The sequence below is a fragment of the Clupea harengus genome, chromosome 24 (genome assembly GCF_900700415.2).
Source record: "Clupea harengus chromosome 24, Ch_v2.0.2, whole genome shotgun sequence".
Lineage (NCBI taxonomy): Eukaryota > Metazoa > Chordata > Actinopteri > Clupeiformes > Clupeidae > Clupea > Clupea harengus.
The window spans coordinates 10,275,817-10,289,483 of record NC_045175.1 but is presented as its reverse complement, the minus strand read 5'-3'; the positions used below and the strand labels follow the sequence as shown (position 1 = coordinate 10,289,483).

The window sequence follows — 13,667 nt, the reverse complement described above, 5'->3', positions numbered from 1 at the left end:
TTACCTGAGCTCAACCTGAATTGCTGAAATGTCTATACATATGCCAGTGACAAACAAGATGGGAATGCAATTGTGTCTGATTTTGAGAACAAAATATGATTTAATAAGTGTTACTCTTCATGGTTCTGTGAACAGACTGCGTTGCGTTGTGTCTTTTTGAACCAAATGTTCATGTCTGGTCAATGTCCTTACTCATTAAACAAAGAGAAGTATTGCGGTGCATTTAGGGTCAGCATGTTTCTCTCTGTTTAGTAACTACATTTAAAACACTTATCAGCAGGTCGACTGTATATCTGCAAATAACAGGCATCTCAAAGGGAATCTGTGAGTACACTTGAACTTTCACTTTCACTTTAAGTATGGGTTCCCTCTTCAGTGACTTTGACTTTCAGTTTAGGGTGAATAGTATAATTTGAAATAATTTCCAGTATTTTGTCAATTGACAGGAACTTCTACTTTCATGTTTCTTTAGCCTGTTAGGTGAAAATTCACTCAAGTTACCTCAGGACCTCAGAGTCGCATTGAAGTATGTTGATTCAACAACAAAAAAGCTACCCTATTTATGTAGCAGGTTTGCAATTTAGCTTTACCGCGTTGGAGAACTACTACTACTTTAATGTTAAACTTAACCCTTGTATGGTATTCGGGTCTGTGGGACCCGTTTTCATTTTTTATCCTAACAAAAATTATATGATTCATTATTTTTTCAAACTCAGACTCATTGGCTTTGGCTCATTCTCTGCGAAGAACATATATCAGACCAAATTTTCATTGACCGCACACCGTAACCCCCCCCTACACATTTATATTACATACAGGGTGTTCGGGTCCACTGGACCCGGGCAAATAAAAGTGTGGAAATTGTAGGTCCTGTGTACCTAAAGTCTGTTCTCCTCCTGTCTGGGTCTGCTGTAAGTGTGTGTGTGTGTGTGTGTGTGTGTGTGTGTGTGTGTGTGTGTGTGTGTGTGTGTGTTGTATGCGTGTGTGTGTTTGCGCGCACGTGTATGTGAGTGGGCCTGCTGTAAGTGTGTGTGTTTGTGTGTGTGCGCACACGCTTATGTGTGTTTGTGTGTATGTGGGCCTTGTGTGTATGTAGGCTAAGTATGTGTGTGTGTTTGAGAGTGTGTGTGAGTAAGTGTGAGTAAGAGTTTTGTGTTTCCGCCCCTGCCGCTGATTCCATTTAGGGGCCGCTGCCCCTTTAGACGTTATATACCATTTAAACTTGCAAAATATGGTATTATGATCTGGGCTGCCTGTGATGCGACTTCCTCATATGCTTGGAACTTACAAGGCTACATAGGGTAACCTGATGAGGACGCCCTGAGAAAAATCAAGGAATGAGAGTTGTCCTGGACACCGCTCAGGGATTCAGTGGACACAACATCACATGCTATTTATTTTACATCGTACAAGCTGGGACAGGAGCTGACCATGGTGGGAAAGATAAGAAAAAACAGGTCTGAGCTCCCACCCCAACTGCTGCCTACAAAGAACAGGCCTGTCAACTCTTCCAAGTTTGTGTACACGGCTGACACGTCCCTGGTATCCTATGTGCCAAAGAAACACAAGAATGTGATAGGGGTGGACAACATAGACAAGCTGGTGTCTGCCTACAGCTGTAAAAGGAGGACCCTACGCTGGCCACTGGCGATTTTATTTACCATATTGGACATCATGGCATACAACGCCTTTGTCACCTGGATGGCACTGAACCCGGAGTGGAAGAGAGGGAAGCTCCAGAGGATTAGCCTTTTTCTCGAGGAACTGGGAAAGCCACTGGTGAAACCTTAAATCCTGAGAAGACAACATGTTCCAAGAACCTCAGCCTCTGCAGCTACTATTAGGAGGATTCAGGAGGACAGTGCTGGTGCCCCATCCACCCATGTTGTGCTATGTAAACTGACCTGATTTAAAATGAAACTCACAAAAATCCGATAGTTATGGAAAACCTTGCTTCATTTGTAAATGTGTTGAATTTTGTCCACTGATATCTTGATTATAATTGATTTTCTTGATTTTGTAAAAAAAAAATTTAAAAAATAACGGGTAGCACTTAAATTCATAAATGTGATATAACAAAGTTAAAGGGCAAATATTAACCATATTTGCTGTTCATATTGCTTCTAATTGGACTGAAGTAAATATCTGTTGAGTATTTTACCATAAAATTGTTTGATTGTGTTGAATTAAACACCCAAAAATCGAGCGGGTCCACCAGACCCACAACACCTTCTGAGTAACAAAAAAATGAATACCATACAAGGGTTAAGCAAACTGTTGATTGTTTTTGTTGAACACAAGGTTCTGTTTCAGTCCCAGCTAACATGAAATCATATTCATCACTGTTTTCAAAGTGACATGCCTTGTCTTTTTTATAGGCGTGTTGACGCAGCCATGTCTTTTGCAAAAGGCCCTGTAATTTTCACTGCAGTCTTTTGCATTGTATCAGGTAATTCAGCACTGCCTTTATATTCATATGATCTGAGGGGTTGGTCTTGTGTGCATTCTCTTGTCTAAATTAGTTTCCAACGTGTCACATGTGTGTTCAAAAAGAGACCGGGCCCAAGATTTCTTTGTACAGTTTTTTGTAGGCTGCAAGGAACAGCTCCCAAAAAACAATAATAACTCGCAGGTATGGGGGAAAAACAGGAAACAAGTACAGTCTGTTTTGCAAATAGTTCAACAGAAAACTCATCAAGCAACAGACCAGAACATATGAATGAACCTAGAATATCTGACAGAGATGGACAGACAGAGCAGTGTATAAGTAGTCTGAGTAATAAAACCACGATGAGAAACAGGCAAGAGTAAAAATTGGCGAGAAACAGAACAAAGGCAGGATTTAGGGGCGGGGCAACAACCCCATGGTAAACCAAAAAAAAACGAAAGCACGCAAGGACAAAACACAAAACGGCCAGCAGAGGGCCACAAGTAAACAGAGTCTCAGGATGCTGACACAACGTGCATCAATAACAAAAGTTTTCTCCAGACTGTGAGACTCTTCCCAAAATGCTGATGTTGCTTGAGGCCACGCATGAATAAGAAAACAATGAACTTATAACTTAGTGTAATGTAATGGTCTACAAAGTAATGAATGCAGTAAGAGATACCCACCATGTACTTCAACCAAACTCAGCATCAGAATCCTGAGGCAGATCTTTGCATTTGTGAAAGGTCCAGTAGCTGAAATGTTTAAACCTCTCTCTAATATGTGTCTAGGTGTTCTTGGTCAGGACTGGATGGTGACCTATTCCTCTACGGATGTCTGTGGTGTGAAGGGGTCATTTGTAGACATTTTCTGCACTTACTCATATCCAAGCCATCTTGAAATCAGAGAAACATTCTGGTACATCAAACGGGTTACTGGTGGTAAAGCAGACGACTTGAGTCTGGATTCCAAATATCAGGGCCGTGTGGAATATCTCGGTGACAATGTGGACAACTGTACCCTACGAATCAAGGATCTGAAAGAGAGTGACACTGCAGAAAAATACAGATTCAGTTTCAAAACTAATGACCCAGGGGGGAAATTCTCTGGATCTGAGGTCACTCTGTCTCTGACAAGTAAGTAAAGCAGGAATTCAAATTAATATGTAAAAGCATTTCATTTGTATAAATACTTAACTAAGTTTAACGTGTCCTGTTCATTGACACACCACTCTTTGTAATGGACATTTAGATATATTTCTTCTATGTATGTATGCTGTTTGAAGCATGGCAATCATACTTGATTTATTTTGCTCTCAGATCTTCCGGTAACAGTGAGTCCAGAAACAGTGTCAGAGGGCGATCAAGTGTCACTGACCTGTAACACCACCTGCAGTCTGAGTAACAACAGTACAAACATTACATTACTTGGCAACATCAAAAAACATTAATTTTCTTCCCTGCATTTCTTCTGATATATTATACAGAGGTGTGTATATATGGCATAGACAATAATACACAGCATTTGTAAATGTCTCTCTTCAGGTCCTGTCTTGCACAGAATAAAACTGTATCCTGCTTTGGGGGCCATCTTGGCTGCAGCCCTCCTACTGGTGGTCATTGCCTGCTGGAGGCGAGAGACAGAGCAATACGTCAGATGATAATATCAGAACATCATCAGATTACTGTGAATCACCACAGCAATCTCTGATTAGAGAAAACAATAATGTGCATCAGAATTTCCATCTGCCCCATATCAGTACACACATAGTCCTTGCATTATGTAATGTAAGTCATATAAGTCCTCGCAGTAGGTTGTCCTGTAGGTTGTCCTGTCTTTGAGCTGCAGTTAATTATTGAGAGAACAAAGAGTGGGGATTGGGGTTAAGAGTTTTAATCACATCTCTCTCTCTCTTCAGGACACACACTGGAGAAGTGAGAAGCACCACCATTGGTACAGTGGGAGACACCACAGCTGGTTCACAGGTAGAAGGAATTGATCTGTTGTTTCCTTCCCGTCTATAAAATCAATGGTTATTGGCTATTTATGTATTAGGAAAATCACTTAAATCTTTTAAAAGAAGTGAAGGCATTTGAGACTATGAAATACAATGTTGTGGTTATTGTAATTAATAATAATGCTGTGTTTTGTTAATTCTTTGTTAATGTTATTGATCAGTGTGTGCTGAAACATGAGGTTGATATGTATATATATATATATAATAATACATAGTGTGATGAATGCTAAGAGAAGCATTCACTCCGCTCATAGAAACAACACTTTATTGTTGCTGTGTGTTCAAACAGAGTGCAGTTAGACTGTAACACTCTGACTGTAAGTTCATCCTTCTCAAATGTGGCCAATTCCATGGAAAGAAAATAGCATTATAGACATGGTGATGTCAAATAGCACCCATCTACAAGTCATGTATTTTCTCTTATCAAGGTAAAACCACTGTCCTATCATTGTCAGGTCTTTGTCTTAATGTGTTTATTTGATCATTTATTAAACCATGTATGTCCATATTTTAACAGGCTGTCCAGTCTAGTCCTGATGATGACACATACACAGGTCTCAACCTCACCACCAGATCACCTGAATATGACACTCTGGCTGTAAGACAATGTACTTTAATACTGACTATTCACATTCACTGTTCATTAGAGAAGGATTTTCTGAATGATTTGTGCGTGTGCGTGTGCGTGTGCGTGTGCGTGTGCGTGTGCGTGTGTGTTGATTTCTTAATAAATGATTGTATTAATTTCTTCTTCATGTGTGTTGTTCTCAGAATGTGAAGATCTCTGCTGACGGCGTCACATCCTCCACCACACAGGTCCCACTTGAGGCTTCAGACTACGAGAACTAAGAGAAGAGAGAAGAGAGAAGAGAGAAGAGAGAAGAGAGAGACTCATCTCAGACAGAGACAGTACAGGATTTGTAAATTAATCAAGGCAAAGCCTCTTGAAAAATGTGTTGTTTGTATATTTTGTTATTTTGTGTAGAGACGTACATACATTTACATTCACAATTATCCTACTTTGAGTCATATATACAAATATATACAAATCTTTTTACATGTTCAGATCCTCTATAAAAGTCAACTTAAAAGTAAATATTGTCTGGTTGACAGTACTACATTACTGTGAAGATAATATCTGAGTGATATCAAACTTAGAGGGTATACAGTGTGCACATAGGTAGAGGCTTGGTGTTTCCACATGTTTTTTTTTGTTAAATATGTCTTTCTTTTTGCATCATATTAGCCTCATATGTAAATATGCAAACAAAAAAAGAGGCAGAGGCACAATATACAGATTTCTTTTAGTTAGCCTTTGTCCATTCCTAATGTTACACACTTTTAGTTAGCCTTTGTCCATTCCTAATGTTACAAGACTTTGAGTTAGCCTTTGTCCATTCCTAATGTTACAAGACTTTTAGTCAGTGCTGTTGCAGTACTCCGTGCCTTTTACTTTTACTTTAATTAATGTTACAAGACTGCTTTACAATGAATAAATGTATCAGTTTTTTTTATCTTAGCATCAGTATTTTACTATTTTTCATTAAATTCATATAAATCATAGACGCACTTGTATTAGAATGCATCATTACAATATATCATCACTGTCAATTTGAGATTCATCTTAACGTTATTTTTCATTTATTTGAGGTTGTCGTTGAAGATCAATGTAAGACATTCCTCTTCATGCTGAATGTTATACAGTTGTGTGTTTGGTGTGAATTCAAATGATTAAATACTGCGCTTTCTTGAGGCATTGTTGTGCTATAAACATTTCTATTTGAACACACACTCTCTCTCTCTCTTCTAATTACAATAGTCACATGTCACATAACAACACCTTTTGGGAAAGACAGCTTTAGTCATGGATGGCAGTGAGGGAGACAGGAACAAAAGGTCATGAATGGTCTTTTGCTGAGAATGTGTTTTCCTTCTACTAGCAAGGATGACATTCTGATAGATTCAAAAAAGAGAAAAGAAAAAGAAAGAAACGAATTGAGTTAATTGTACTGTCTGCAACTGTGGGGAAAGACTGTTGATATGTTGGCTCAACAGTGAAATTACACCTGCTCCTGAAGTCAATGGAGCAGAGGCTGCAGCTAGACGGAGGAAAGCTCACATCACACCATTCTAGCAGTTTCCAGGTAATGGACATCAAATGGCCATTTTCTCTTCACCATCATCTCTTGCTCAGATACAAAGGCAACAACACTCTCCGAGACAATAGCCTGGCAGGAAGTTCATTCTGAGTTTGTACACGCATGAAGAAGTGTATTTGGGATTTAAAGGATTAAAATAATCCCAGCTACCCAGATACACCTAGTAAGGAGGAAGCTGGTGAGTCTGGAGAGTGATGTCATTGGAGTGTAGCATGATACTCATCCCCAGTAAAAAGCCTCTAGGCCTCAGTTCAAACTGACCACAGAGGAAAAACAGAAGTACAGAAGTGTCTGCATCAGCATTAGGAGCTCCTCCTACCTCCACTAAACATATATACGCACACATTTAAACATTTACCATTAGCTGAGAAGTTCCCAAAACACCAAGGTCAGCTGTCTCTCCTTCTCAACAAACACAAATAAGTACAATATTTTACCTTTTTAGCAGATATCATCTTTTAAAAGCCTCCTATTCGGGAAAAAAAATGGATGTGATCGTTTCTATAGCCTCTCCTACTCTTGATCTTTACACTACTTCTAAGATACAGTTAGTACCTGAGCTCAACCTGAATTGCTGAAATGTCTCTTTACCTGTTGATCTAGAAATTCTCATAGAGCAGTGACAAACAAGATGGGGATGTAATTATGTCTGATTTTGAGAAAAAAAATATGATAATAATTTGAATAAGTGTTACTCTATATGTTTATGTGAACTTCTATGTCATGTTGAAAATGACAACATAAAATTGATATGTTCTATAGACTTGTAAGACTGTGATGTGTTTGAAATGTGTGTCTGTGAACCAAATGTTCATGTCCGGCCAATGTCTTTAAAAAATACTTCTCTTTTTTTAATGTCATTAAAAAAGAGAAGTATTGTGGTGTGCTCTGTGATCTTATCAGCAGGTCGACTGTACATCTCCAAATAACAGGCATCTCAGAGGGAACCTGAACTTGACCTTTCTCTGTAAGTATGAGTTCCCTTTTAAGTGACTTTCTTTTTTTTTTCAGGGACAGCCATGTCAGTCGGAAAAGGCCCTGTAATTCTCACTACAGTCTTTTGCCTGTTATCAGGTAATTAAGCAGTGTATTTATATTCATATTTACATAGGAGTGGGTCTTGTGGGCAGTTTTCTCCAAACATTGAACTCTCCTTACAAACTGTTGATGTTGAGTCTGGCCCTTTTTTTCGCACAGAGGATAAACAGAAGTACAGAAGTGTCTGCATCAGCATTACCAGCTCCTCCTACCTCCACTTAAAATACACACGCACACATTTAAACATTTACTAGTGACATTTACTTTTGAATAGAAGTTCCCTTACACCCAGGCCACCTCTTTCTCCCTCTCAGCAAAAACAAGTAAGTAAAATATTTCACCTTTGTACCAGGTATCTTTCAAAACCCTCCAATTTGAAAAGAAAATTGGATGTGATCGTTTCTATAGTCACTCCTACTCTTGATCTTTACTTTACTTTTAAGATACAGTAAGTACCTTAGTTCAACCTGAAATGCTGACACGTCTATATATGTTGATCTTGACATTTTCATACAGCAGTATCAGGCAGGATGGGAATATAATTGTGTCTGATTTTGAGAACAACATATTATATTAATATTAATCAGTGTTACTCTATATGGTTCTGTGATATTATATGTCATGTTGAAAATGCTAACATGAAATGGTTAGGTTCAAAAGACTTGTAAGATAAGAAGACTGTGCTATTTGTTTAAAATGTGTGTGTCTGTGTGAATCAAATGTTCATGGCTATGGCTAATTGGTACGGCTAATGTCCTTACTCTTAAGAAAAGGGAAGTATGGTAGTGCAATAAGTGTCTGTCTATTAACCGCATTTAAAACAATTTGCGCTTGTGGTGCACTCTGTATCTTATCAGCAGGTCGACTGTACATCTGCAAATAACAGGCATCTTAGAGAGAACCTGTGAGTACACTTGAACTTGAACTTTAAGTATGAGTTCCCTTTTCAGTAACTATGTTGCTGACTTTCAAAGTAGGGTGAACTGCATGATTTGAAACAATTGACAGTATTTTGTCAATTGACAAGAACTTACAGTATATTTTAATGTTTGTTTAACAATTAAATCATATTTACATTCATTACTGTTTCCAAAGTGACATGGTTTGTCTTTTTCATAGGCACGTTGATGCAGCCATGTCATTCACAAAAGGCCCTGTAGTTCTCGCTACAGTCTTTTGCATGTTATCAGGTAATTCAGAACTTCATTTATATTCATATTTACCTAGGGGTGGGTCTTGTGGGGATTCTCTTGTCTAAATTAGTTTCCAATGTGTCATGTCTGTGTGTAAAAGAGACCAGGCCCAAGCGCAGATTTCTTTGTAGAGTTTATTTGTAGGCTGCCAGGAACAGGGCCCTATTCGTCGAGCGAGTTACCAGGATCATTTTCAGGGTGAGATAATATAAGTCCCTCCTTTCAGTTCGTGGAAGGAACTTTGGATAAATCACCATAGGAAAACATCAATTAGTACAACCTGCTCCAGCACAGGCTAATTTAAGGGAAGCTGGATAAGATTGAAACACCCCCGGAAAAAGGAGAGATCCCATTGACCAAGGAGCGATATTAGTTAGATTGGCGCTTCATAGTGATAGAGTTCTTCGTGATCGCCAAGATCCATTATTCCATCATGATGAGTTCTTGTATGACAGTACAGATTCAGACGACAAGGAATAATTTATTTACAAGACCTTCTCGAGCCAATTATTGCAAACACCACAGCTGAACATTGACTTTGCGCTTTTTTGCGAGTAGTAGGCTACATGTTTGTAGTGTCGGTGATGCGGAGAACAAATCACTCATAAATATATGACAGTGTTATAAGTAAACCATAGCATATTATTATTGTAGAAAATGATTAGGGTGGACTTATGATAAGAATAGAGAGAAATACACACCATTTCTTTTCACTGCTTCAATTTATTGAATTTCGTATTAATAAACTTACATTTAGTCATTTAACAGATGCTTTTATTCAAAGCGACTTACAAGAAAAATGTTAAAATACACTTTGGAGGAGAGGGTAATAGAACTAGCAACCTTGCAAATACTAATCGACAGCATTACCCACTGTACCAGATCACGCTTGCTACAAGTATATATACATAGATATCACCGCATACACAGCCCCATACAGAGCTTCTTGTCTTGCTCTCGCAGCGGTGGCGGTGTTGGATTTTGCCATGATTATGGTCTTGTATTCTTCATAAGCGTTCCTGATCATCTCCTGCTCGCCAGCGAAGAAAAAAAGAGGCTCTTTCTTTGAGTTTAGAAGCCATTGCACCGTTAAACAAATTATGGTTTTGGTGATCGACCCTGCCCCCTTTTGAAGTAGGACGGGCACGCACCACTTGCCCTGATAAATTTAGTCTGGTTCAAATTAACAACATGGTTAGACCGCGGATAAGCCGTCGACGACCCGATATATCCAGTTCTCAATCATCTCGGTAATTCAAACTGGCTAATAGGACAATTGATCGACTTAACTTAAGCCCTTACGACGAATACCCCCCAGCTCCCAAAAAACATAATAACTCACAGGTACAGGCGAAATACAGGAAACAAGAACAGTCTTATTTGCAATAGTTCAACAGAAAAAATGACTAGCAACAAACCAGAATAAAAACAGACAGGCAGGCAATCCACAAGAATCAGGCAGGCACACAATGCAAACAGGGAACAGAAAAAACCCTCACAAACAGGCAGAAGATGTGGTCAGAACAAACTGGGAACACATGAACTGAATGAACACATGAACTGAATGAACACATGAACTGAATGAACACATGAACTAAATGAACACATGAAACGAGACGATCTGACAGAGAGGCACAGACAGAGCTGGGTAATAAAATCAGGACGGGAAACAGGCAAGAGTCAAAATTGGCGGGAAACAGAACAAAGACAGGAGGTAGGGGCGGGGCAAAAATGCTAAAACAAAGCAAACAAAAAGCAAAACAGGACAAAAAAAAAACAGCCAGCAGAGGGCCACAAGTAAACAGAGTCTCAGGATACTGACAAAATGTGCATCAATGGCAACATTTCAACTTCAAGATTTCTTCAGACTTTTCACAAAATGCTGATGTTGTGTAAGGCATATGCGTATGAACAATAAAGCACTGAATTTAGTGTAATGTAATGTTCTACAAAGATACGAGCTCCTTTAATGTGTAGCAAGAGATACCCACAATGCACTTCAACCCAGCTCACCAACTGCAGCCAAATCAGAATCCTAAAGCAGATCTTTGCATTTTTGAAAGTCCAGTAGCTGAAATGCTTAAATCTCTCTCTAATATGTGTCTAGGTGTTCTTGGACAACAATTCATGGTGACCTATTCTGCTACCAATGTGTGTGGTGTGAAGGGGTCATATTTGGACATTTTCTGCACTTACTCATATCCAAGCCATCTTGAAATCAGAGAAACATACTGGTACATCAAACGGGTCACTCATCATAATACAGACAACTTGAGTCTGGATTCCAAATATCGGGGGCGTGTGGAATATCTTGGTGACAAAGTGGACAACTGTACCCTACGAGTCAAGGATCTGAAAGAGAGTGACACTGCAGAAACATACAGATTCAGGTTCCTAACTAATGACCCAAAGGGGAAATTCTCAGGCTCTGAGGTCTCCCTGTCTCTGACAAGTAAGTAAAGCAGAAATTCGAATTAATATGGAAAAGCATTTTATTTGTATGAAATCCTAATTTTAAGGTGTCCTGTTCGTGGTAGCCATTTACGTATGTGTGCTGTTTGGCGGTCATGCTTCATTTCCTTTGCTCTCAGATCTTGAGGTAACAGTGAGTCCACAAACAGTGTCAGAGGGCGATCAAGTGTCACTGACCTGTATCACCACCTGCAGTCTGAGTAACAACCCCACCTACATCTGGTACAGGAACTCACAGCCTCTGACTAACCCACACCCAACCAGCAGCAACACCCTGTCCATAACCTCAGTTAGCAATACAAATGCTGGTTATTACTCCTGTGCTGTAAGAGGACATGAGTGGCACCCGTCACCGTCTGTGTGTAAGTAAATGTCACATCTTGCCATTTTGGCAATTTTGTTGCCACTAATTATTCTGCAGTCATGAGGAGAAAGAGGAAGATACACTTTAAAAATGTCCATAAACGTTTAGAAAGTAGTATTAATTTTTCTGTATTTGTTCATGATTAATAATGTCTATGAAATCATTTTCCTTGGAAAACCTCTGCAAGAGAATAACCCTAGTGTTGTTTGTGTCCATGTTTCAGGTGTTCTGAGTTGCTGGAGTGTGACGTACACCCCAAAGAGCATCTGTGCCTTGAAGGGCTCCTCGGTGGAATTCCACAGCTATTACACGTACCCTGAAGATAACACCATCACAAAAGCATTATGGTTTATCGGGGAAACATGGACACCTGGTCAAGAACCTATGGATTTGATACAGGAAGAACATTATCATGGCCGAGTGAATTATTATGAAAAGAAGAAAAATAACCACACTCTGAGGATAACAGACCTGATCCCTCAAGACTCAAACAGTTTTCGCTTTAGGCTTAGAACTGATCGAGAAGGAGGGAATTATTCTGGTGGAAATGTTGAACTCTCAGTTACAGGTAATTATAAGTTACAGGTGCATGATAATAGCTGATAGTAGTAGAGTATATCATGATATTGCTGTTTATATAAATATTTCTTCCATCATTACACTGCCATTTCTTCCAGCACTGCAGATACTGATGGATCCTGAAATTGTCACAGAGGGAGACAGAGTGACATTAACCTGTAACACCACCTGCAGTCTGAGTAACAACCCCACCTACATCTGGTACAAGAACCTACATGCTATTAGTAGTCCACACACAGCCGGCAACACACTGAACATACCATCAGTCGGCATTGAAGATACAGGCAGTTACTCCTGTGCTCTTACGGGACATGAGGTTCAAAGATCATCGGAAAGGATTCTCAGTGTCAGATGTAAGTATGTGAGATTCATAACGTCTTTTGTGATGAAAATTAACGTAACTAAACTAGATTCCTGAGAAAACACTGGAGACAAAATCATATTAGTTAACTGAATGTTTTTCACAGTGCAAAGCTTTGTGTTGTCTGTTCAGCCTTCTGTGTACGTAGAAATCAAAAGCTATAATCTGAAATGAAATGTTTCTGACAGATGGCCCGAGAAACACTTCAGCATCAGTCCATCCTTCTGCTGAACCAGTGGAGGGGAATTCAGTGACTCTGACCTGCAGCAGTGATGCCAACCCACCAGCACAGACCTACACCTGGTATAAGGAGAGTAGAGATCAATCTTCACCAGTTGGATCGAGTCAGAATATCAGCTTTGCAAGCATTAGCTCTGAGCAGAGTGGACTCTATTACTGTGAGGCTGGGAATGAGATTGGACAGAACAGATCTCCAGTCGTACAGATCAGTGTAGCATGTAAGTTTTGAAATCAAGACATGCAGTAGTAATAGTTACTTCAGTAATCGGTATTAAGACCATAATGTTTTTGCCAAGTGAAAATCATACCTTATTATACTTTCTTGTTCATTTTCTTGTGAAAGTTAAAACCATACCTACTTATTGCAATGACAAACACATCCAATGTTTTCCAGTCCTCATGTCTGATAAAACTGGCATTTAACTCTCCACTGCTGGCCATTTTCATGTCTGATGAAACTGGTATTTAACTCTTTGTTGTTGCACTCTGTCTCTAAAAAGACCCCAAAATACCTTCCTACTGGACTGCTGTGGTTGGAGGCGTAATTGGAATGTTGGCTGGTCTAGTATCTGGAGCTGTGATTAGAGTTGTTTACAAGAGAGCGTGAGTTGTTCTGATTATAAGTCCTTGCAATAAGTCATATAAATCCTTGCAGTAGGCTGTCCTGTCTTTGAGCTGCAGTTCATTATTGAGAGAATAAAGAGTGGGGATTGGGGTTTAGAGTTTTAGTCTCTCTCTCTCTTTATCTCTCTCTCTCTCTTCAGGACACAAACCAGAGAAGTGAGAAGCACCACCATTGGTACAGCGGGAGACACC

At 39.4% G+C, this 13,667-nt stretch overlaps 1 protein-coding gene across 1 annotated transcript; it reads left to right on the top strand.

Annotated features, from left to right (window-relative positions):
- The first annotated feature begins 280 nt into the window (after nt 1-280).
- On the top strand, nt 281-13,080 carry LOC116219347 (B-cell receptor CD22-like). Its single transcript, XM_042703466.1, has 12 exons — nt 281-324; nt 2,379-2,449; nt 3,220-3,564; nt 3,748-3,837; nt 3,973-4,079; nt 4,963-5,043; nt 5,217-5,261; nt 11,002-11,287; nt 11,427-11,669; nt 11,895-12,239; nt 12,349-12,603; nt 12,800-13,080. Exons 2-12 carry the CDS (start codon nt 2,395-2,397, stop codon nt 13,078-13,080), a joined length of 2,133 nt encoding a protein of 710 aa, XP_042559400.1. The 5' UTR covers nt 281-324; nt 2,379-2,394.
- The last annotated feature ends 587 nt before the right edge of the window (nt 13,081-13,667 follow it).